The 26,607-nt window shown below is 38.7% G+C and overlaps 1 protein-coding gene across 2 annotated transcripts in view; it reads right to left on the reverse strand.

Annotated features, from left to right (window-relative positions):
- Positions 1-24,267, reverse strand: part of DSCAM (DS cell adhesion molecule) — a 401,510-nt gene extending 377,243 nt beyond the window's left edge. For both annotated transcript variants that reach the window (XM_075518956.1, XM_075518964.1), the window contains exon 1: positions 24,150-24,267. In XM_075518956.1, the coding sequence (XP_075375071.1) occupies positions 24,150-24,252 (103 nt within the window). In that variant the 5' untranslated portion in view covers positions 24,253-24,267. The remainder of the gene's footprint in view (positions 1-24,149) is intronic.
- Between the last annotated feature and the right edge of the window lie 2,340 nt (positions 24,268-26,607).

Here is a 26,607-nt window from a genome sequence, read left to right on the forward strand (position 1 = left end):
TAGCCAAACTGAACAAAAATTTAATTATTCATGCAGTTGCAATAAAAGGCCCACTTACAGGCTTGTTTCACCTATTACTGAAGAACCAAATCAGTCATTGCCATAGCCAGTTCTATTTAATGCACAACTACAAACTTGTATTTGCCCTTTCCACCGAGATACAGACAGAAAACAAATTTTAGCTGTAAAAAACTGAGTTATCCTTAAACAAGAAGATCTTCAAAAATGCATCTGTCATGAGCTAGACAGGTTTGGCACTAAAAGTTTTAGCTTCAGAAGAAAATTTTCACTTATATATGCAGACATGCTTTTACAGCTAAAATTTGATAATAAAATCTCTCTTAAAAGCAATGACATCCATTTCTGATGCGACCTTCCACAAAACTGAAAACAATAGATTTTCCACACTGGCAGCCCCTTGCCCTGATATGAACTGCCCACAGAGGAGCTATATGCAAGCAATTTGCCCACATCATACACTTGACGCTATCTCTAACCAAACATCACCATACAGGAAAAGTTTCTTCTTGATTTCAGTAATTCCAATCAGTATGTCCAGGAGAATGGTTTCTGATACTCCCTTGCCCATACAGCATAGGCACTCTGGACAATAACAGAGAAAGCACAGGACTTTTCCTGAGCGTCATTATTGCGAATTTCTTGGGTTTCAGTCTAACATACGCGGCATACGCCTCTTTAGCAATGCCTAGTGAATACACTTAGTGAAATGTATTTCACATATTTATACTTTTTCATTCAGTCCGCAAAGATAGCAAGAGCTGGCCTGGTGGCAATTTTCTGAATGGAACAGACCTCTCACTTTCCCTTACCAGAAAGATTGCTGGATGAGCAAATTTGGTTAACATTTGCCAATGGAGCAAGTGACACCATGGCTGCCCAACAGTGTGCTGCACTGGAGCCACAGCTCTGCACAAGGTACAATTTGATATTGCTCTCTGGTGGCTCCAGAAATGACATGGTGGCTATTTTCCCAAGTCTTCTCCTGACCTTTGAGATGGGTGGTGGCTTTTCTTTTTGGGTCCTGACCCTCAAAGATGTTAGGGGTACAGAGCTTGGGCTTAACCATTAGGAATAACTGCTCTAGCTCTAATCCGTAACAGGCAGGACCTCCAACAGCAGAACCATTTTAGGTTTATTAATAATTCATGTCATCTTAAAAGCAAAGCAAAGGAAAAAAAGAACACCACTTCCTACTTTCTTCTTTTGAAGGATCAATTTCTTTCTGCTGTTCATCTTCATAAAAATAACTTCTCCTCATAAATTTTTCCTCTCTCAAATCTTTAATCCCAACAGTAAATCTACTTTAATTTTCCTGAAAGACTTATTTCAGATTTCATACACAGAAATCAAACTTAATACTTCAAGTTTAATAATTGAAAAAATATAAAATTTTGAATCTTTAAATAAAAAACTCCACTCACATATATTCATTATTTATCAGAGTTGGAAAGTGATAAAAGAAGAGTTTTAGAGATTACAACGAAGCCACCTCTTTATTTGCCCAAATTCCAGTTACTCATACCTGTACCACAATAATTTCACCAACTGTCTGGTCACCAGAGGGACCATATAGACAAGTACAAGTCTATAATCAGAAAAGGATCAAAGGAAGTTATCAGTTGTTCTTCATATACCAAACACATTTTCTTTCTAGAAGGTCGCTTTCAAGCAAGGTACACAAAGCAGGCTGTAATAAGCAACTCCAGAAAATTAATCAGGAGCATTCAAAGAGATTTAGATATAAAACCAGAAAGCCTGTTCTAAAGGTATTCTTCATTTGAAGAGAAAAGAAAATAAAACACAACCCAGGCAACAAGCAACTTCTTTGGTGTCAAAAGACTAATTTTAGAGGGATGTAACTAACAGAATCTGAAAGAAATGTCACAACGTAGGACATTACCTGAATATTTTGTGATGGGAAAAGAAAAATTGGAAAAAAAAAAAAGGCCAGTAAAAAAGACTACTCAATATCCATTTCCCATTTTAAAAAATTTAGAAATCTGTATGAACTGATTGCATGGCGAATATCAGAAAGCTAGAAAATAATATCTTTTAGTAACGCACAATACTATTTAAGAACTATGAACTATTTCTTAATTTCCAATTGTTCGTACTTTCTTTGGGATTAGCAACATGATATAAATATTGTGAATTAATCAACAAAATAGTAATAACTATAAATCATAAGCAAGCCAGACTGCCATTCTGACCCATGTTCAAATCTAGGGGAGCATTGTCAGTATCTTTAAGTATAAGTAAAGGAGATTTATCTTTTAGGATATTTTTTTAATATTAATGAGAAGGAACTTCTCACTTAAAGAATCTCTGTAACTTAAAGCTAGAATAATACTAAAAAATAGTATTCAAACATTCTTAATGTTCAAAGTACTTTAATGTTATCTTTTGGGAAATGTTACATGATCAGCTTTGTGGGTAGCATCTACAAACAGTGAAGACAGTAAATACAATTAAAAGTGATTTGGGGGGAAAAAAAAAAAAAAACAAACAACCCAAAACAAAGAAAACCAACAACTTCAGCTCCTATGTTTTGATAAAACAGTCTGCTATCTCTCCTCTGCTCCCTCCCCCTCCCAAAACAGATATGTCAATCTTGAATATCTCTTGCTCTAGGCGATAGACTGATGGATGGTATAACCAGATGTCCTTTGCTTATCATTAGACGAGACACACATTTCTCTGACCCCCACATGGAAATATGCTCCAAATTTTGCTTGCTTTTTTTAAAAGCAAAATTCAAAGACAGCTGTCTACCTTGGTATATGTTCTGTCTGCATAAAAACATCCAGCATCTTTTTTTTAAATATGGGCACACAAGAGAGAGGTTTTCCATTTTTAGACAATTGATTGGAAGGCACAACCTTCTGCTCACAAGCAGAACATGCTAGTGACAGTAAACCACAGCCAGAAGGCAATAATCCGTTTACAAAGGGCAACATAAAGACCATATTGTCCCCATTCATATTCTGGTGCAGTCACCTATTGCTGAAGCATCTCTCCAAGTAGACTTTTTTCATCAAGGAGAAGCAGGAGCAATTAATAGGAACATTCTCCCATTTATCTTTCTCTCCTCTACCTTCCCTTTACCTATATGTGTATACACACAGACGCACGCATGGGTCACGGTCCCATGGTACTCAATCTTTAGTAAGGAACGGTAGGTAATTTTTCTCAAGGTCTGCTCAGTAGAGAGCAATACAACAGCTCTCTTCCCGAAGGGCAGGCAGTTGCTGAGCTGAAAGACGCAACAGCATGCTGTGTTTGCTCCTTAGATGTAGGACAAAGAAATACAGGATTCCCAGAGGAACTGCAGAAGAGAACATGCTTGAGACCTTGGTGGAGTCCACAGAAATTTCTTTTATGGTCCTGATCCAGACCATCCTGTCATGCAGCAACACCTCAAGTGATCACTGTTACGATACACATTAAAAAGCAAAACTGTGCATTGCAGATCCCTGCTGCTAGACGTGATGGTGGAATGCAAACTGTTCCTAACCCTTCCCAAGACTCACCCGTGCTGTGGGAAAACAGGGAGTGTGGCCAAGGACATTTAGCCCCTTCTGGCAGTCTCTGCCCTAGGCAGTTGCCTCATTTGCTGAAGCCTAGAGACTGTCTCGTCTCATCAGGATACTGTGATGAATAATAATACATGTCCCCACGCTTCCTACAGGAAGAAAATACTGCTGGAATTATTTTCATTGCACAACAATTATTGAGAAGCTTTGCAAAATGAGGTCACTCTGTTCATTTTCACTCTGATTAATAACCATGGTTTTATCACAAATGTTAAGCACCTGAGGAGGTTTTATAATACAACTTTTTAGATGAAATTGAACAAAACAAAAATGAGTAACCTGACTTTTATACAGGAAAAAATGTTTGACATTTCCAGTAAGAAGAGGGCTACCATCATCAAGATTATATATTAGCATGACATTGCACCCGGACAAGTCAGGTACTTGTCTGCTGCAATGTTCGGTATACGTAATCCTATTGTTCTTTTCTGCCCTCCTCTTCCCTCTTGATATTTTCCTATCAATGTGAAGTCTGGTTGTGCAAGAACTAAAATACAGCATATACTGTAAAAAGGGAGGAATGCACACATTTGTGAAAGAGGAAGCAGTAGTAGCAGCTCTAAATCTGGGTGATTCAATCTCCAGCACAAAACGATTACAGAGGTCAAGTGTATCCTTTCCTTTTAAAATAGAAATTATCCATCCTTTGAGGCAAAAGAAAAGAACTATGCCTGTGCATAAAATAGGACCTCTACAATAACTGCTTTAGTTCACAATAGGAAAGTCAGCTAGCATATTGTGTAACAGCTACCACATTTTTCCAAACTTTCATCATTTCAATTTTTTTTAACTATCATTCTTCAGAACAAGTCATATTTTTAAAAATGTGTAATAATTGAACACATAATAGAGCAGTCAGTGGTGACAGTCCAATGAAAAGAGGATTCCATTAAAGAGCAACTCGCTTTTCAAAACATCCACAGATAGCAGAATATCTAGCTGCTTTATATCAGCAGCCTTGAATACACTTTTTCAGTGACCTCTGACACATACTAGGGTACTTACTTTTCTCTGTTTTCAGCCTTAATCAGCTCTGTCAACAGTTATTATATTATAGTGCTTTTTATAATCCTGTCTAGTCACAATATTTTCAGAAATTAGGTGTGAAATCAAGACAACTAAATCTATTAGATTAGGAACACTATAGATAAAAATGTCAGGTTCCTTAATTGACATCAGCAGAGTTTCTCTAAAAGCTTTACCAAATAATGGTAACACAAAACCTACAGTTCAGCAAACATAGTGCCATTTATGACTTCCCATGTGCATGAACAGGCAGTATTACTTGAGGAATAAACTGCCTACCACTAAGTTGAGGTCCACTTTTCTGAATGTGTCTTTCTCTCTTTCCTATTCCACATCTTTTTTTTTTTTTTTTGTAAGAAAGCAATATTCTTTCCTCAGAGAGCAGAACCCTTTTATTTCAGAACATCATCCAGACAGACAGTCAACTCAGAACAAGGTATGTAAACAGTAAAATCCAACTCAACCAGGCAATTTTCTTCACCATAGCTTCCCGATCTAGGTGCCTTCCACTTGAAAGAGATGAGACAGATTTCAGAATTTCACTTCACAGAAGTGAGCTTCATCTGTCATCACGGGAATTTCTGAGGAAGAGTCTTGCACTTGTCTACGGGGAAACATTTTGACCTCAGTTACACAAGTATCCCCCAAAGGCTCCTTATTCTTCACTGAAGGAACATGCTGCTTTTCCTCAGATAGGCAGCTAAACATAAAAAAAGTAACCACGTGCCCCAAAGCGAGCAGCTGTATCATCCATTTAGAATAGGAGGGCCAATGCCAAACAGCTACAGCAGTAAAAATTGCCATTTGCAGACCCATGCAATGCTAGATCTTCAACCTGTAACCAAGATAGCTCTATATATGATGTTTAACAGGTGGAAGAGTAATCAAAAGATCTGATTTACTGTCTTTATTTACAGGCTAAGGCTCTTCCAAAAGCATGGGCATCTATAGTCTAATAATTTCATCTAAACTGGATGCCACTATTCATGTCACCTACATGTCAAGAAACACATAACACCATTTATAAAAAAAAAAAAAAAAGCCATCAACATTGAAAGTTTGCCAGCTTGCAAAAAGTTTAAATCATCGCTTTCTGTTTCTGCTGTAGCTCTTTCAATTAGTATTGTAAAGTGTTTGTTTTAATAAATGCAAGTCAGTTAAGTCCCTTAAATCATGGGTATCTGTGGTCTTTCACAAGTCCTCTCTCTCTAAATCATAGAGAATAAATTCAAAAGGTCGGTGTTGATTAAAAAGAATTATATATAGGGACATTTGTTAGACTGCAAGTTACTCTTTTACGTCTTCTGAAATAATCTCTTGTTTATTTTGGGTACTGACTATTTAAAAAAAAATAACGAAAGCGTGTAAGGCGGAGCTTCCTGCCAAAAGTCAAATTTCAAATAGCTTAAATGGCTTCAAGCTTGGCTCTGTCAGTCTACTGTTTCCTAAAACAGGTTTTAGGCTACAGGCAAATGGAGCTATCAGAAACAAGTGGTTATTCATCTCTAGAGAGTACAGTGCTGACAAAACATAAAAGTTACCCTTTGCTTCAAAAAGCTCAGGATTTTTCTACAGCATTCACAAAACCTTGAAATGTAGATTTAAGTTTGACATTTTTCAAGTCAAATAAGATGATGGGAAAAATTAGTATACCTCCATTTTTTCCTTAATTTGCCCACGTCCTCCTTCCCTCAGTTAAGCTTCTGATTTATAATTCCCTGCTTTGCTTGTATTGAATTTTGCAATATTTAGGTAGCTTGATAAATATTGTAAGAATTTATAGGTGGGAGCAAATGAGTATGAACATAAAATGGGTGATTTCTTACTTTTCATTTCTTAAAGTATTCAAAGTAAAATCCCAAAAGAGCCAAAAAACCAAGACAGCTCTATAGGATGAAACATAAAACACAAACTTAGTGAGAGGAACATTTTTAACATGTTGCCTAAAGTTTGTACAACAGGGGCCAAGATGATGCCTACATACAGAACTTTAAATCTAGCAAAAGCTTTGAGGCAGATTTGATGTTTTCCCCATGTTCATGTGGTGTCTCAGTTTCTGTAGGTGCAAAATGGAGATAGCACTTACTGAATCACTATTTACTGCATAAGAAGAGATTTATATAGGAAAGGTGTAAAGCCTTATGTGAGAGATAAATATCATTAATTGTTCACTGCAGTACAGCAATATTCCGACTCTCCTAATTCCTAGACGTAATTATCTGTTTTCTCCATAGTTTGCAAAGCGTATCGTCAAAGACAGGAATAAAGGATGAGAATGCTGATTTGCTTTACTGTGACATTTTAATATCCTTTGAGCCACTGAAAGATGCTTGTGATTTATCAAAACAACATTTTCCCCTTTCTGCAAATCCAACATTTTATACATCCAAGGACTTATCTGCACTGGTGTCCAAGGGGGAGATGACCGACTACTTTTTATCTTTTTAAAGTGTTCTAAGATAACTTTACAGCCACCCTTTTAATTACAGCAGATCAAATGAAAAAGTCTGCTTCTTTTTAGAAAAACTGAGTCATGCCCACTGCTATTATACGGGGGCCCAAGAGTGGAGGCATCTGAGATAGCTCACTCCACATTAAAGCAGCATCAGAGTTTGTGGCCCCATAGTTATTCTGGACCTTGACAAGTGGCCAAGAAAAACAGGCACAGGAGCTCACATTTTAGCCAATGGAGGCCACTTGGGGGCCATGTTAGTTGTTGCTTGATTGAGCTACAGCTGGTCTGTTGCAGGGCTCTTCAGCCAACTGGGCCTTCTATCATTAGCACTGGCAAACCTTTTCACTGAAATTTAGTCCGTTGCTTTGCTCTCCATATTACAGAGACATTTCCCAAAGTTTAGCCAGATGTTCAGAGACGCAGGCTTCAACTGAACCCATCAGCAAGAAATCAATGAAGAGGATTTCTTTGAAACAACTTCGTATTTATAGATGCAACTCCATCTAACACCGGCGTAAGAAAAAGTTATAGGGCAGGATAGCAGGAAACAAGTAGCCAGCTGCAACAGGTGCTGAACCACATCCAACTCTATCCACCTTTTCCACCCCTGCCTGTAGTTGTTAGAGGAGCTCTGGAGGGCCTGTGTCACAGGTAAACACTTCTCCAAGGATGGCGCACCCTTCCCCAGGCTGCAGAATAAATCACAGAATCCTAGAATAGTTTGGGTTGGAAGGGACCTTAAAGATCATCTAGTTCCAACCCCCCTGCCATGGGCAGGGACACCTTCCACTAGACCAAGTTGCTCAAAGTTATGCCAAAATACCATGTTACCATCCATAAATCACCCCCATATTCAAGTTTAACACTCCTCACATAGCCACCATCCTAGATGGCAAATCGGAATGCAAACCCTATATTTTATCATGTGCTAGGCCCATAAAGAGAGCAGGCCATAAACTTTTCAAGGATGAGCTCTTTGCAGTCACTTCAGCTCCCTGCCTGCAAAAGCCAAAATTTGCCTGAGTAAACAAACATAAATTGGAAAACAGTTCTGCAGAGGGCCCGAGTCTTATGTACTTCTTGTGACCATATGGGACTACGTGGTTTCTGCTCAGGTGTCCTGGGCTTGACACTTCCAAAGGGCTAAACCTCCAGCTGCCAGGAGGCACCTGAAGACACCTTTTTGAGAACAAGTAGAGACACTCCTCTGTCCTTTCTGAAAGGTTTGGGAGCACATGTGCTTGAAGAAGTACACAGTGGAGCAATAGTTGGAATCTGCTTTTATCCCACTGCTGGTTCTTGGTTTACAGTGATCAATAGGTAGAGCTTCACATGAGTATCTAGCACATTTCTTATACTTAATGATGTTAAATACCTTTTCCCCTAAATGCTAGTGATGATTTCTAATGCCTGGCTAACTAGACTCCTATGAATAGCAGTAACAGTGTTACCAACTTTCTCTAAGTGATAGAGGTCATAATGACTAGAGGAAGATCAAGCCAACATATTTTATCAGTTTGAGCCCTATTGATGAAATATGTTGATTCAACAGAGCAGCAAGTAACAAAGCTTTGAATCAGCTTTTTCAAGTGCTTGGACACAGCTCATGCATCAATTGCTTGAGTCTATGCTGTTTAAGCAATGCAGTATTTGGAGGGCATGTACTAGTTTCAGCATTTTTTAACTGAATTTTATTATTTTAGGAATTTTTAAATACATGCATGCTGGTTACTTTGGGTGAAAAGTTGCCAAAAAATGGGAGAGAACCTCATGTTTAGCTCCTCCTTTTCAATCCCATGCTAGCTGGGGATGGCATCCTAATCCCTTTGCCTAGGAGTTCTAACACAGGTGTGGAAGTCAAAGATTTCCCAAATAATTGAACCCAGAAAGCACAAACTGACACTATCAAGCAACAGCACAGGGCTACCAAAGCTCAGTAAAGGAAATAATTCATAGAAAGCTCTCCTCAGCCCCTATCCAGCATTGTTCCCCACTGTCTGTCCGCCAGCCATAACACACACCCACAGGGGGAAATAATTTGGGTAGTGTGTTGATTTTGTCCCAACTTTCCCCTTCAGCCTTCAGTTACTGAATGCAACAGAATACGTGTGCAGTGTCTTCTTCCCACCCCTCCTCCTTTACAAACCCTCTCTTCTCATTTGCAGACATTATGTAATTTCTGAAAACTTCCTGAGTTAGGGGGTGTGAGGTGGAGGTGGCGTTACAACAAATACCTCTGTTTAAATTTAGACTTCTATGCTAGCAAAAAAGTGGAATGACATTGTGGGAGAGGAGAGAAAAAGGATGCAGGGATTTTTTTTTTTTTTTTAATTGTAAAATGTGAAATGTTAAACATGAAAGTTTTCAATGAAGAGTTTTTAACTGAAAAACAACTCTATTTGAATCCCCTGCTCCTCTGAGCCCCCACAGTTTGTCCTCTCCCCTGATGTTTTGGAAGTGGAGAGAAACATTCTCTTTTCTTTTGGGAATAGATGGACACATTTGGACTGTGTCAGAGGCAGCTGGTTATGCTGAGACCCACCTGGCCTAATCGCTTTCTCCTCAGAGTCTTCCCAATGCTTCTACATTACAGAAAACTAATGAGATGCCTGTTGCAGTGTGAGAAGAACAAAGTTGCTTTATTTTTGCTGGCAGTATATCGGCTTGTATCTCTTCTACACATCTTGCTACTGTTCCGTTCTGAACTTGATTGCTCTATTCCTTGTTCTAAAAAGGTGCTTCCCAAATCTGAATAAATCTAAACCACTTTTTCTTCCCCTGCTCTTCTACTTTCCCGCTCCATTTTATTCACATGGTATACAGTCATACAGCCAGTCTTTCCTACACTGCTTTGCAATTCCCATCCCTATTGACTTTAAAGCCAGTAAATCTTCAATGGACTAAAAGATCGTTCAGCATTAAACTTAAAATTATTTGGAGCCAAGTTTCAACCCAGAATTTGTTTTTTATGGGCATCTATGAACTCCAGAAGGCAAGAATTCTCAACAGAAGCATTAAAAGATGCTCTGTAATAACTGTCAAGTAGGCAAAGAGATACTAGGTGGAGTATTAGAGAGGGAAGGGCTTAAGTTACCCCCTAGATTAGAATCTCTATGTGACACCGTGCATCAAAGTACTTCCAAATCCAGTAACCAAACTGCCCAGACACAGGATCATGTATTTCAGTGCTCCTCATTAATACACTGGATTGAATCCAGTACTGACTTGCCCCTGTGATGTGTCTGAGGTTAAAAATGCCTGTGTACTTAGCTTAATAGGTTCCCATTAGGGAAATGCGAAAACAGCATTGATTTTATTTAAGAAGAGCATCTCAGATAAATGGTGCAGTTAAATGGCTGCACACAAAATTTTTCTGAAACTCTGGCAATTTTGTTTCACAGAAAGTCTCCTATCTGGATGTTATAGAGGAGTTTGTTAGCACCCATATGTTAAGTAAACCAAAATATTCACTGCCCCTTTTCCCAAAACAGAAATTTATGGAGGAAAGTGAAAAATAAGCAGCATATCAAAAAAACACTAATAAGATTGATAATGGAACTGAGCAATCAACCAAAAGTAATGCAACTTTTTCTTCTAAGATATTTTTTTTCCCTATAAAAATACATGAGCAGTTTTCAAACAGTTTTCACTTTGAAATGAAAATGGGAAAATACTTCATTTTTTAAATACTGAAAAGGAAAAGTTCTGGCTTTTTCTGCATCCCTTGCAGACTTTCATTCCTTTGTTTGTTTTGACTGAAACATGACTTTTTCAATAGGAAGACATAATTTTTAGCCAACACTAGTACACATTTTTCCTAACAGAGTAATTGACAGAAAAAATGCCCAGATAACTTGGATACACCTTAAATTCCACAAGTCTCCTGCAAAGGACATCAATCATGGGAGAAAAAAAAAAAAAAAATCTTCTTTGACACAGGAAGAAGGAAGACATTTCCGATTCTAAATGCAATTAATTTGTATTGATTAAAACCACACAAAGTGTTGTTTGTTTGTTTTTGACAAATTTAGGGCATGTACATTTATAGTCCTATGTTCCTGTGGTTTTCTTAGAATGATTTATTATTAGGTATCAGAGGTAGTAAGAAAATAAATCTAAATGAAAGCGACACAGCAAAGGCAAATAATTTCATCTTCTTTTAGCTGACTACAATTATAAGCAATGCTTTCCAAACCCACCTCTCCCACTGAGCTTCACCTTCTGCATCCCCACACAGGGAGCTCCAGTCCAAGGCAGTAAGAGCTCCATAAACAGAAATCTGAAGCACTGACTACATCCCATACTTGTTTTTTTAATGAGAACATAAAACATTCCCTCCAAATTATCAAGGGTTCCTAAACCTCCTTCACACTTAATTCTACAACTTTTCCTATTCCAGTACTCGGGAAGAAACAGAAAGCATGGATCCAAGTACAGGACTATGTTTTAGGAGAACCTGCCTGAGTGTTTGCAGCAGCCTCCATAAGAAACAGAGGAAATCTTGATGCTGCTTTGTTTTTCGGTTTCCCTCTATGTAAAATGAGGGTAATAATTCTAATTAACTCAAAGTGGTTTGGAGTTTGTCATAAGGGAAAAGAGATGTCAAAATAGGCAGGAATAAAGGTTTCCCTGGTTTTCTACACGGCTCAATATACTTAATTTCTTTAGCACTTAAATAAAAAAAAAGTCAGCTCTAGAAAGTGTTATGAATAACCATTGATAAGGATGCAAAGAATTACTATCAATAAATAGAGCTCATGCAAGAAAGGAGAAGACTCATGAAAGAGAAGAAAAGCAAAATCTAGTGAACAACTTCTTTTTCTTAAATCCCTTTTGAAAATGCACACAGCATCTCACAAAATCTTGTTGGGCCGCTGGCATTTAGAGGGGTTCTCTTTTTCTCGCTCATTCTGTAAAAGTGCTCAATGGATGCTGTGACACAGCACGCGTTATCCTATCACTTCTTATTTATGGGTGCGCTTTTGCTTCCCAGCCCTGAAATTGCTTTTCAGCAAGTCACAAACGTCCACTGTGAACAGAAGATCAGTTTTGTTTCTCTTGTTCTAACTGCATTTTTCCAAGAAAATCCATGTCTTATTTGTTTTCAGCAAAAAAGATTTCAAGATGTGCAGTACATTTTTAAATTCAAAAAACATATAAGAAGAACAAGAAGGATTACGTAGATGATTAATCCCCTTATTTCTCTGGATTCTTCCATAAGACTTCCCCACTTAAATATAATACAATGTTAGCATTTGTTTTTTCCTGGTTTTTTCCACTATTTTCTTTTTCCTAACCTCTCCCCTCACATCAGCAGCTGCTTCCATATTTTATTATAATTCAGAATGAATTGCAAAATATTTCAGATAAATGCATTATAATCTCAAAATATGTTAAATTATGTTGTGCATACATATAAAAATTGTTATGCCTGTTGACACTCTTACACTCTCACGAAATTCCAAATCAACAATTTATTTTACAGAAGTGTTTTGCTTTCAGAACACACTGACTGTAATGAGTATTTCTTTGTATAGAATGTATCGATATAGTTGGGTTTTTTTAATCTGCATACTATTTTGTACATTTAAGGGATCAGTTTTACTTACAATAGAGTTACATATTTCCATGTAGTGATTTTTAGCATTTCATTTGTGCCATTTTTTCTTTTTCATCTTAGAAATACTTTTTAGTTTTTAAACAAATGCCTTTCTTGTCAGCGTTTTGTGAAAAACAGTTATAAATCAGAAGAGAAAATGCAGTACGTGGAAGGATTCTCAGTCCTCAGTACAGACAAAACACACTTACAGGTAGAAAACAAATGTAAGTCTAAAAAACAGGGAGAAATATTTTTTTCCATCATTATCACTCAGGTATTGCCTGGAGGATCAGTTGCAAGAAAAATATCAGGAGAAAAAAAGATGTTACTGTTGTATGAGTTATGCCTCTTTAAAGAATAAAACGTGGGTTTACCAAACAATGGTATTTACCTAGATACAGTTGGGCAGGACGTTTTACAAAGGGAGGGCAGTAAAAAAAGATTCTCTGCCCCTAGAAAATTATAGTCTATTTGTGTCTTTGTTAGTTCAAAAATTAAAAAAATCAGCTCCACAGCTGAACCCAAATGTATTTTCTGAGCGTGTCAGGAATTTGGTTCTCTGTTTTAATGGAGAAGGGGGAAAAACATTTAGAAAAAAAAATTCCCTAGGCATGCAATTGAAAAACAAGAGTGCTGTATGTCAGCTTTGTTTTCCCTGCTGGAATACATAATCCCTGAACAGAGCTCGCCCTGACCTTCCACAAGTAGCAGGGTAATTGTTCTCAGGGATTTTATTAATATCACTATCTATTTGCAAAGAAAGCCATGGATAAAAGAGGAAAACGAATTTGAATTTGCAATGAAAGTGAGCATCCAGTACTGGACTGTTCCCTAACTGGAAGAGCGCCAGACTCGATCCCCAGGCAGAGAGCCAAGGAGACATCCTTGCTGTGGTGCACAACCAAATTCTGCAGCTGGAGAGTTAAGCTGGGCACAGAGGAGGGACCTCTGCATTGTCTTCAGAGCGGATGAAGATTTAAAGACGCTGGGGCATTAATTTTACCATCCTTCCTCACTACCAGATCCAGAAGGGGGGCAGCAGTAAAACACTCAAGTTTTGCATGAGGAAGCTATACAGAACAATCCCTCCAGGGCACCGCAACGAAGGATAAATCCTTCTGAGGAGGAGAAAAGGAAACCAAAGCATAGAGTTGAAACCACAAAGGTATACACAGCATGCATCTCTTAATTCATAATTCCTCACAGTCCTCTCAGGCATGTCCCTAGTGTCAAATTACTCCCTCTTGAGATGCTCTTTTAGTTCTCCACGGTTGCATCCGATTGCTGTCCAGCTTCGGAGAGCAGGGTGTGAAATGCTCCCTTTTGGTAGTAATGTTTACTGACCACAGCTGCCTGTGAGGCAGAGATGGGAACCAGCCCTGGGGAGGGGGATCTGGCCCAAGCTGGGTGGGTTTAGCCCTGACCTGGACAGGGCTCATCCCTCAGTCGCGCTGCTGCAGAAGGGCTCAACAAGGACAGCCGCTCACCTGAGACGTCGGCAGCGCAGGCATGAATTTTTAACTCCTCTGTTCACCGAAGCAGCAGTTGCTTTCAGTCCAATTCACTGCACAAGATGTGCAATCTTAGTTTTATGCGGAGGTGAAATTCCTGTATTAATTCATATTGAGTGCGCACAACAGTCAGTGAGAAAAGTGGCCATGCGGAGAGAGAAAAGTAAGAAGGATTTCTGTGATCCATATTGAATTAGTTACTTTAAAATGAATGGTGAGTATTCCATGAAGGTATCCGAATAAACGCAGAGCTGTTCAGATGGTGGTAGGGGAAAGAAAACTTGCAGGCATAGAAAAGAAAAGGACAAAATGAGGTAGGAAAGAATAAGTTGCCATAGATATATACCTACATCCTTCATTCCATGCACCCATAATTCTCTCTGGCAGCTGCATGATTAATTCAAAGATTTATTGATTTTTTTTTTTTTCCTTGCTCAATCCTGCTGACCTGCTTTTGTTGACAGGTCTGTGTGGATCACACTCCTCTGCCAGCTGAAAGCATGGCATCATGTCAGTCTCCATGGCCTGCAGTAAACATTTCAACACATTCAACATGAACAGTGTTCGAGTGCATGGTAAAAACATGCAGAGCTCATTTAAAACCAAACAAACATGAACTAACAAACTGGTAGGCTATTTTTGCCATGAAAAATATCTGTAATTGCAATTGTAATGCAATTTTGATGGTGGGAAAGAACATCTAAACAGTTCAATTTTTCTTCTCCTGTACTCTCACTTTTATCAGAAATTCAGTAGCTTTAAGTTTTCTAGCAAAACCAAAGGCATTTTTGGTACTGTTTACAACAAAAAAATGTTTAGCCTTTGCATCCACCACCTTTCTGCAGCAGGACAGAGCATCTGCCCCTGTGTCACCCCAGTGCAGTTACACAGCTTGAGCTCACCTACAAGATCACAGGCTTTAAAAATTCACTTGATTCTGACGAAAAGATCACCTAGCCTTCATTGTAACCTTCCTCCAAAGGGAACACATACATGCTATTAAAATGTGCCTTTATAGTTTAGCAGCCCAGATGAAGCAAGAGAGATACGACACTGATGTCACAGCAAATGAAACAAAGCTGTACCAGATAGGCACTTCCAATTCTTTCTGAGTTTTTCTTCTAATGAGCCTTTGAATTAAAATTGGACTCTCAACAGAGAAGACAAACCAAATGAGCATCTGTATGGCCATCTACAGCCTTAAAAATTTGCAGGTTTATCTACTTAATAGCACTGTACTACATAATGATGTTTTAGTCGGAATTGGTTACCTGGTACAAAACACAACACTGGAAAATGCTGTTTCTGTTTCCTTCAGATGTCACCTGTAGGTATCTCCTTGATGTACTACAAATAACCGAAAAAATCATGGCTGGTGGCAGTTTTGACATTCTACCCCTCTCAGAGCGCAGCTAAACCACGTACACAGGCAAAAGCTGTATGGTATAAAGCATTCCAGGTAGTAAGGCACGCACTCATTAAAATGAGTCTCATGCATCAATTTTTGTCCCCTCATATCAAAACTGTCAGAGCTCACTGGCTGTTTGCTCAGGTTAGACAGAGTTTTGATGGGAAACCTCAAGCATACAGTGCTTAATGTGGTCATCTACTTATCCACTGCCATTCAGGAAGGTAACAAGATCGCAAGCCGCTAGCCGAGCAGATTTGTAAGGAAGAAAATGATGCTACGATCGCTATTTCAAAAAGTAAAAATGAAAATAAATAATCAAATTAGACCTCACCAAACTATGTTCCTGCTCCTAGTCCTTTGATACCAAATCTGATAGCACTGAGCCTTGCTGTCTACAAATCAGACCCCCAAAAATCCTGCATATCAAACCAAAGCGATAAAAATATTGCTTCAGATATTCAAGAAAAATTATATGAACCAAAAACTGCCTGAAGAATTGTAAACAAAGAGCAAAGACAAAATGGAAAAATGTTGAGTGAACACCTGTGAAGGTTAACAGTCAATCTGCTCTTATTTCAGCTTTAATAAAGATCTGCAGGCCATATTTATTTGAAGGTTTTACAAACCCCATAGAGAATTAATATTAGAGAAACTGAGGGGGCTAGAAAAAGCTGGCCAGATGATAAAATGGGATTCACCCCAGGAAAATGAAAGAAATTTCAAGTACATCTGGAGAGAGAAATAATGTGACACATATTTCCAGTGAGAGACTAACTGCCACTGAATTCAACCATGCTGAAAGAAACCTCTTCATGACTGGCAACATCAACAAGGTGGTAAAACAGAACAGTTAGGGCATCAGATTGGATAATGTTATATATGGTCCAACAGACCCTCAGGCCCTTAGAGAGATGTGATAGGTGCCTATATATATGTGTGTGCATATATGTATATAGGTATATGTATGTGTATCTGTATATACACACTCATGGATACAGAGAGGGAAAGAGAAAGGCATATATTAAAAAAATCCAAATATTTGAAGCCTTAACACAGAAAGCAGAGTTAAAACCTCCCTCTCTCTAATTCACAAGAGCTCAAGAAGCAATTCTGAAGGGGGCCTGAATCCAATCCAGATTTCATGCGCTTTAATTGTGTCAGTAAAGAGAAAAAAAAAAATTAAAGGGTTGAGAAAAAAATAGAGAAAGAGGACAGGGAGTTGTTGGGGTTTTTTTTGTTGTTGTTTGGTTTTAAAGTGAGTAAAGGGAAAGGATTCCTCCAATTCATGGAAATGAAGGGCTATCCAAAACAAAGCAGCAACAGAGGGGGAAAAAAAATTACGATACACTTGTCTCCTAGACACACTTCATTACTGAAATGCCAAAACCACTGCTAGTATTTGTGAACCCTATTAGTATTGAAATTGCTGGATGTAGTGAGACAGAGCAAATTTTGGCTTTCCGTACTTTAAGCACCAAGACACCCCACTCAAATACATTTTTCTCCTCCATCTCTAACAAACAGCCACCAATGTTCCACATCCTCAGAGCAGCCAAAACATCCAGTATAGCTGAGGAAAATCCATAAGTTCCCTCTACAGAAAAACAACACCCTCCCTGATATTAACACCTCCATTTCACATTAATGATTCCCCGTACTGATTAAATGACCAGAAACCACTCCTTTGTCTACAATCGTATCACTCACTTTCCTCTGTGCTATCAAAATGTGATTCTTTGACATGTGGATCAGATGCTTTCCATCTTCATCCCTTCAAGTCACTCTAAACGCTTGCCTCCCACAAAGCTGATGAAATCCTTGCATTGAATCCTACCGATCCCACAGCCACAATTTTAGAATGATTCACCTGATCAAAATACTCCGATGTAATGGAACAGGAAGCAAACACTGAGCCCAGGCTGCAGAGTAGCCAGAGGAAAGGTCCTCCAATGAACAGTTTTAAGTATGTTGCCTTGCTCAGTTACAATTTTAGTTTACAATGAGTCAAAGGAGAATGTGAAAAACATTTGCACAAGCAGGAAGCACTAAGTTTTTATCATCTCCACTTTCTAGGACTATAAGACACTCTCCTCTTAAAAGAACAGTGCTCTCAGGAAAAATGCAGATAACTAGACATTTCTTAAATAATGTAGTAAATTACTTTTTCCTAGGTCCCTTAGGAAAATAACCTTGTTGAAAGAGAAAGTGAGGAAGCAATATATTGTCTTTAGAGATGGGCAAGTGCACTTTACATGTCTTCAAGAAGCTTAGAAAACACATTACTGTAACAGCAAACCTACAGTCTGGCCTGAGCATTTCTGAACACTACTCACATTAGCTTTCCAGGGAGTCAAGGAAGCTCAGGAGATGTAGGGGTTTGACCGCTTTACTTTCTGTGTGTTATTGCAACTTTGAATAGCAGAATTACATCTCACTGACATTTCTGGTAGAAGGTAGTTTACATTCAGAATTTTTTTATTTTGTATACGTTGCTAATATTTAAGCGTTAAAAAGTGTACTCTTCATCCCACTCCACTTGGAACCAGAAAAAATCTTGCATCTAGAGCATTCAGTAGCATAGGTTAAGTGTCTGCTGAATGCTTGCTGGTTGGCAACCATGATGGAGCCCTCACATCAAACCAAAACAAGGAAGGTCCTAGCTCATCTCTACTAGACACAACCTCAATCAAATGACTGGACTTAATCCCTGTGATCATCGGCAATAATCTAATTTTGAACACTGGACTCTGCACACAGGACCACTCACCATAAGAGAGATTTTTCCCCCCCGCCCCCCACTATGTACAAAGCTCATGGCTGAAAAAACAGCGATCGCTCTGTGCAAACTGAACCACTGCTGTAATCTCCAAACACCAGCACAAATGAAAACTGCAGTGCTGTATTTTAGATGCCACCACGTGATAACTACTGGCAAACATTGACTGCTTACTGTCAATTGCAGCAATTCAGAAAAGCCCTTTGTGCAGAAAAAGATCCAAGAGCCCCTGAGCCTTTTAAAGGCAAGGCTTGAGGAACTGTGTGTAAATAAATAATGCAATTCATTATATCAAGTGTAGGTCATTGTACATCAGTGACGCTTCTCAAGCTGTGGTCCAGTGTGTCTAATTTCTGGCCGACGAAAAGTACGCTGGCTGGAAGGCTCATCAGCTGCCATCTGCACATCAATCACAGCCCTTCAGGGAACCACGTTCCATTCATGCTTTACACACCTTTCCCTCAAAGCTGCTATTCTTTCAGTGCAGATTTAAATATGCGATTGTGCACAGTCATTATCTGTCTCTCTCCTTTTGCACCTTTTTTAAGCAGTCACACTCTATGTATAAATCAGACAGATTCTTGCATGGTATGTCATTAGACAGGAAGATGGGAATTCAGAAAGGTCAGGGCATGAACCTATTCATGATCCTGCTCTTGGCACTAAGCTATTCAGATACATGGAAAAACTCGAAATCCCTCGTAGTTATCAGTATCAGGATAGGAAGCATTCATAACAGAAGTACAGTATGTAGTGACAGACCAAATTAAATTCTTCAGCCTTTCTCTTTGTTTCCATCTACTCTTCATTCTCCTCTTTTCTGTCTCTTTGCTGATCCCTTACACTGACCCTTATTTTTCATAATCCCTTTCTGCCCTCCTTCCCCTATAACCACACCTATCCTGTGCTCTCTCCGGGGCTAATTAACACATGAGCAGACTCGGCTCTTTGCTTTCACCTAGGCAGAGCAGAATCAGCAGTTATTTTGTCTTTACCTTCCCTTCCAGCCTAGCTTCACTGTTTTGCATGTGAAGAAGAAATACTACAAGGCAAGCACTAGTCTCCCATCTGCCTTGCAGTTGCTCAACAGGAGCAGAAGCACAGTCTGTACGGTGGCACTTTCTATACTATTGTTCCTTGTTTTTATGGCTGTTGTTACAAAAACATACTTTGCTGCACTCTTTGGTCCTGCAGGGCCTAGGCTGTTTTCAATGGTTACAAGGTCAACGCAAAGCTGATTCCAAAAGTCTCTTTCTTTGGGAATGGTTTGTGAAGGAAAGCAATAAGGAAGAAAGGAAACTTGACCTTTGAGCAAGCTGCATGCACCTATCAGTCATGCAACGTTCTAGGATTATTTAAGCTTTTATGTTTAGTGTCATCTAATGAAAATGCATAAGAGCTAGTTACTGATACAAGAGAAAACTGCACATTGTTACGCTACTTATTATAGTTCAAATGAATTTCAGTTTCAACTGACAGTATACAATTCTTCAGAAAAGAAGGATCTTCAGAAAAGAGAACCTGAAGTTCCAGCTGTAGAGCTTGGTACAGCAGTAACCTGCACTTTGTGAGCCCCTTAAGAGTTCTCAGAGTTACTGTTGGTCCTTCTGTTTTGCCAGCATCTTGGAGATTGTTAGGCAAGACACACCCTGCTGGAAAGTTTGATTGCTTTTACTAGAAGACACAGATGGGCAAATAAGATACACTTTATGCATTTGTAGCAGACTGCAACTGCAGAGGTCTGCTGCTGTCCTTGTTTATCATGAGGGTTTGTAACACAGCTGTATCTTAGTGGAGATGGCTGAATACTTCATCTAACAATTATCATTCAAAATTAATCTTTCCAGTATGAAAAGAGTTCTGTGTATTTGTTGTTGGAAGTTGGGGTTTTCTACTTTTCCACAGAATAGATTCACCCAAATAATTGTTTTTGCCTTGCTTTAAAAATCTTTTTCCCACTACCTTTGCCCCTAGAGGACACTGAAAAAGCTTTTTGGCCTCAGATTTGCTGTCACTTTGAAAGACAAAGTGTAGGAACAAAACCCCAATTATTTAGCTCTCCCCCTGACAGACAGACAAGCACATGCACACCGTTTCAGTCCACAGCTGTCCTTGCACATGGAAACTTCACAGAATTCAGTATTTCGGGCTCCAAACATGGCCACCTTCCCCTTTATTGAACAGGGAGTCTGACCTATCTGGACACTCCTTGGAAACACTCTAACAATATGTCTTAATATGTTTCAACTCCCAATTACTTTACAATAACATGGAGGCATGACATAAAATTGCAGCCAGGAAACAGAAGATGCTTTTGCCCAGCCATATTTATTACACGCTTTGATTACTATGGACATCATTGTGCTCTCTGAGAACTAAGCATACAGACAAAAGAAGGTATGTCCAGGATAGTACACTGTTGCAAGAGAAAAAGAATCTCACCATCTTAATCAAGGAATATGCCTCTTAAACACTCTTTCTAAAAAGCTAGGGGTTTTTTTTAACATTATAAAAGTAAAAACACTTTGCTTTTTTCTTTAAAATGTTGAATTTACATAAAAAGATAACTGATATCTAGAACAGTAAGTAACAGCTGAAATAAAGGATTCTGGTTCATCTACAGATCTCTCTATCCTAGTAGTCAGAATGGGACTACAAATAGACAGGGATATGAAATATTTACTCTAAATTGTACTTGGAAGTATTGCATTGGGGTTTAAGCCTTTCAGAAAAAAAAAAAAAAAAAAAAAAGGCTTCTCTGTTGGACCACTTGCACATGGAGCTTCCCCACTGAAAAGCTGCCCTGCTTCCTGTCATGGGGGGTCTCCCATTCCCTCCTGTAAGGTGTAAGCTTCCAGGGCTACTTGCGTCTTCTATTTGAAATGGCTATATCATCTCAGTGAAAAATGTTCTTCTCATCTTTTTCCTCTCCTCTCTCCCCCTTCCTTTTTCTCTTTTCTTTTTCAAGTAAACACTATCTAGTTTTCCCACAAAAGCCTTGTCCACCTCAAATCATAATCATCATCACTCTGTGAGTGTATATCTTTTTATATTCTTGCTCTTTCACAGTAGAGGTTTCCCCTCAAGGTGGCTCTCATTTTTGCTGATGTTAATGAGTAACCAGTAAACTAGTTATATTAAGAAACAAGAACAAAACAAATCAGAACTTGATGTTTTCCAATATTAAATGGCGAGATAAAAAGCATACCAATGAATCTGGTCTAGCACACAGAAAAAAAACCATACTAGCAGTGGCTGTATAAGCAAGCATATGCATTTCCTCAGAATATTGATCATTAGTGGAAAACAGCTCAATAGTCGTGTTATGTCTTGCATCCTATTCATCAGCACTGGCATTCTAAGAAGACAGGCTTGATCAATATCTACCATTTGAGTTCATGGGCAGATTATTGCAAAATTGATTATGGGCAAAACTCAAGGCAATTGTTTTATGAAACACTTGTGGGTTCTGGTTTTTAAATGCTCTCACTATTAAGCTGCAGTTAAAGAGTATAAATGGTGAACAAACAAATCTTGCAATCATTGTGGTTAAACTAGAGCAATGTTTTCCTGCCTCGCTTTTGCCCTTGCATGACAAATAGCATCGACCTGTAATCTAACCTGTGATTTCATCTCTGAAACTAAATCTTTTCTGTGATGTGATGCAATATGATAAACTGAGATTTTTAATAGCATCAGTTTTAATGAATTATGTTTTATTTCCATTTAGATTTCTGACTGTTGAATTAAGGGATTGTGAGATAATTAGAAACTGGGTTTTAAGCGTCGAAATTTGTAATAGATTTTTAATGATTGTAGCCTAGTCAACCACAGTCAGAAGTTGCATTAAGGAAAAAAAAAAAAATTAAATTTAGCTCCATATAGTTAAATGTTATTACACACTTTTATCCCCCAAAAGTCTGGGGTTAAAAATCAATACAGACTAACCAGAATGAAATTCTCTTAAAATAACAGTCATGATGGTCTGCAGAAATGCCACACTTTCTTCCCTAAAGAAGGGGTTAAAGACCTGTGTGCCCTACTCCTGATTCCAGGGTGAAGGGCAGAACTGAGCCACTCAAAGATACCACGTAGATACTAGGTACTAATGCTCAAGTAAAAAAAATCAGATTGAGAGGATGCAATCCATGTTGACAGAGAAAATATGCATGTTTTCTTATAATACAGAATGAATAAACTTAAAAAAAATATTAAGGTAGTTAATCATGCAGGTATACATGTTCTTTTCCTCCAGCCAATACTCACACGTATGGATGTATGTGCATCATGTAGTAGCCTATTTTAAGATGAAGCAAAGTAAACACATCCATCCACTGTTGCATTAGATCATCTTAATCATAGTTTAGATAATCTTAAGCATAGTTCTCTATCATTATATACAGAATAATGGAAAGCTTATTTGCTTATTTAAATACAACTCTGACCTGACTATATTGGCTGAAGTGTTGGTGAGTCCTACAATTCAGATATTACAGACCTTTTCATGGAAACACACTCAGTTTCAGTTGCTCAATGACAAAAGTAATATGCCATATCAAAATCCAAAAGCATAACAAGGAAGTGGATTTACCAAGCTTAAACAGTGCACTAGTAGTATAGGACAACTGATTATCAGTTACATGGTACTTAAATATCTACCAAATCCTTAGAAAGCTATCTCAAATATATTAAAAAAAAAAAAAATAGAACAAGCTTACGTAAGGAATCAATAAACCACAAAGAAACAAAATCTATAATATGTGTCATATAGAAACATAGCTATTTCCATCAATGCTATGTTTGTCAGAAAGGAAAGATTATTAATATATGGAGAAGTACAAAAACATTTCCACACATTCTAACATTCTAGGATCATAAACACAAACACTTTCTTAAATATATTCTGCAGTAACATTTAACTCAAGCTAATTCTTTCCATTCTGCATTATCCTGGAACAACATATTTCAAATTTCTGCACACATAAATCATTTGTATGTGTAACAACAGCTGCACTGTGTGTAATACATAATTTAGATATATTCTATACTGAAAATATTTTTCCCACATATACTTTCTCCCATGAATTTCTTACAACGTTTATGCTTTAAAATGTGGGATATTCTTTGCCTGAATTCCCTGTACTTCCTGAACAATGCCTCACATTTCCCTGCTTTGTCAGTAAATAGATTAGTGCATATAACTGCTTTAGAATAGATTGTTTCACTTCAATATGTTCAGCTTACAGCACAGTTTACTGTGTGCTTAAGCCTCCAGTGTTATCTATGAAGATATTTGAGATTAAAATGCTATGAAAGTATAAATATCGATTACATACCTCATTTAAACATAACCAAACAAATTTAGACTCAGGATTTCTTCTAATCCATGAGTAACATTACTACTGAAAAACAATTACAACCCAACACATGCTTTATGACACTCAAATTTCTTTGGCATGGAGAAGTTCCTTATAAAAGTTAAAACATGAACCCATTGCCACAGCACCAGGAAGCTGGTTTTACGTCTGGTATAAAACAAAAAACATGTTATTTTCCCCTCAAGCGTGCTAGAAAAAGCAGGCCTGTCTAAAACCTTCATGTCACACACAGTCATAGGGATGTGAAATACGTTACTGGAAGGATGACATACCATTCAGCTATAATTGACTCAAAGTAAACATCAGGCATTTTGGGGGAAAAAAACCCAGGAACCATAGCTGCCATTGCCAATTGGAAAAGAAAGCCATAACAGCCTACCTGAGACAAGCGAGACTGTGTCTTTCTCCCATGAGACAACAGTGATGTATGCCTCCACAGAGGAAGGGATAATGCACTTGAACACTGCTACATTGCCTCTCATGGCTTTCTGGTCCTCCACACGGACTGTATAGGGTTCCCGTAAAACTGAAAATAGAAGAAGATGTTTCATTAAACAGGTCGTAATCACACGTCCCATCCACTTCCTCAGTCTTGCAAAGTTCCCCCAAGGTTACTGAGGTTGTGAATTCTTTTGCCTCAGTAAATTATACAGTTTTGCAAAGCTGATTGCAAATTAATATGAAAGCATTCCCAGATCTTTTTGTTTCCTCAAAATCTGCATTTCACCATATTTCTGTGTTCTTCCCCTACCTAATTATGAGGGCAAGGAGAAAAACTTCTGTAAGAACTGCATATTTATATGGGTAAATGGTCTTATGCCTTCCATTACTTGTTTAGTTTCTCATGCCACATTTCCCATCACAAATTGTTTTCTGCTGTGTCAAAGGGTACAAAGTACATACAAGTACTGTGTGTGAATTAGACATCCAGAGGGTAGAAGAGAAGGTCAGTGTCATTTAGGATTTTGAAGAAGTGAGAACTGAAGGAGAAAATCAATGGCAGTGACAGCCAGAGAAAAAGCAAGGTGTCTCAGAAACACAGAGAAATGACAGCAGGTAAGGCAAGAACTACATTCAATTGACCAGCACTGAAATAAATAGGTTAATGGTAAGAAAACAGAAACTATGATTCAGAGTTGTATTAAAAAACAGCAGGGGGGCACTTAGATCCAGGATATGATTTGTCTAGCATCTGGAAGAATTAATTTAATGGACGAAGACAAAAAAAGAACAACTGGAGAAATCCTTCACACCAAACTAATACTGCTGTAATGAGATGAAGTTGCACTGGGTAGGAGAATGGAAAAAAGGAAAATCCTGGCACTGAAACAATTCAATGAAGGATGAGGGGTGAAAAATCCTGTGAGCAACAGTTAATGGAGAAGGTGGTAGAGCAGAGAAGAAACAGATGTTGTTTACCACAAGAAGTAAATGGCTAAGACAGGAAGGACAGGCAGCAACATAGACTCTCCACAGGACCATAAGGTCAAGGTGCAAAAAAAAAAATCACCACAACCAACATAGTTACATATCTTGAGGTGGCAAACAAAGTTATATATTTTGAAGTGACAAACAGTTTCAATGAAAATAGGGATGAACGTATTGGAAAGTGACATGGTGTCTCAGGCAAGTATATGCCTGAGGGTAAAAGTTATTGGGAAGAACAACCCCAGTTGCAACAGAGTAACCAAGTCAGCAATGCTGAACTGCCACATTAAAGTGACATTTCTTGCCTACATATCCTGCCCACAAACATATACCAAGCTCTACCAATTAAATTTAACCACATTGATTCTAGACTGAAGAGTCAGTAAATCCTTTGCAGAGTTTACAAAAGTATTTCTATATACCAGGAGCACTAGAATTTCTAAATGTCAACCCCACTTACAATGTATTTCAAGAAAAAAAGGCAGAGTACTGAAATGTAACTGTAGTTTTCACAAATGCAAACAGCATCAAGTTTTCAGGTCCAGTGTTACCACTGCAAAAAGGAAGACTGAAGTTCTCCATCCCAAGCAGAGAATCACAGAATCATATAGGTTGGAAAAGACCTTTAAGATCATCGAGTCCAACCATAAACCTAAAACACTGCCAAGACCACCACTACACCATGTCCCTAAGCACCTCATCCAAACGTCTCTTAAATACCTCCAGGGATGGTGACTCAACCACTTCCCTGGGCAGCCTGGTCCAGTGCTTGATAACCCTTTCGGTGAAGTAAAATTTCCTAATATCCAGTCTAAACCTCCCCTGGCGCAACTTGAGGCCATTTCCTCTCGTCCTATCACTTGTTACCTGGGAGAAGAGACCGACCCCCACCTCTCTACAACCTCCTGTCAGGGAGTTGTAGAGAGTGATAAGGTCTCCCCTCAGCCTCCTTTCTCCAGGCTAAACAACCCCAGCTCCCTCAGCCGCTCCTCATAAGACTTCTGCTCCAGACCCTTCACCAGCTTCGTTGCCCTTCTCTGCACACGCTCCAGCACCTCAATATCCCTCTTGTAGTGGGGGGCCCAAAACTGAACACAGTATTCGAGGTGCGGCCTCACCAGTGCCGAGTACAGGGGCACGATCACTTCCCTAGTCCTGCTGGCCACGCTATGTTTGATACAAGTCAGGATGCCATTGGCTTTCTTGGCCACCTGGGCACACTGCTGGCTCATATTCAGGCGGCTGTCAACCAACACCCCCAGGTCTTTCTCTGCCTGGCAGCTTTCCAGCCACTCTTCCCCAAGCCTGTAGCGTTGCATGGGGTTGTTGTGACCCAAGCGCAGGACCTGGCACTTTGCCTTGTTGAACCCCATACAATTGGCCTCGGCCCATCGATCCAGCCTGTCCAG

This window comes from Mycteria americana, chromosome 1 (assembly GCF_035582795.1).
Source record: "Mycteria americana isolate JAX WOST 10 ecotype Jacksonville Zoo and Gardens chromosome 1, USCA_MyAme_1.0, whole genome shotgun sequence".
Classification (NCBI taxonomy): Eukaryota; Metazoa; Chordata; class Aves; order Ciconiiformes; family Ciconiidae; genus Mycteria; species Mycteria americana.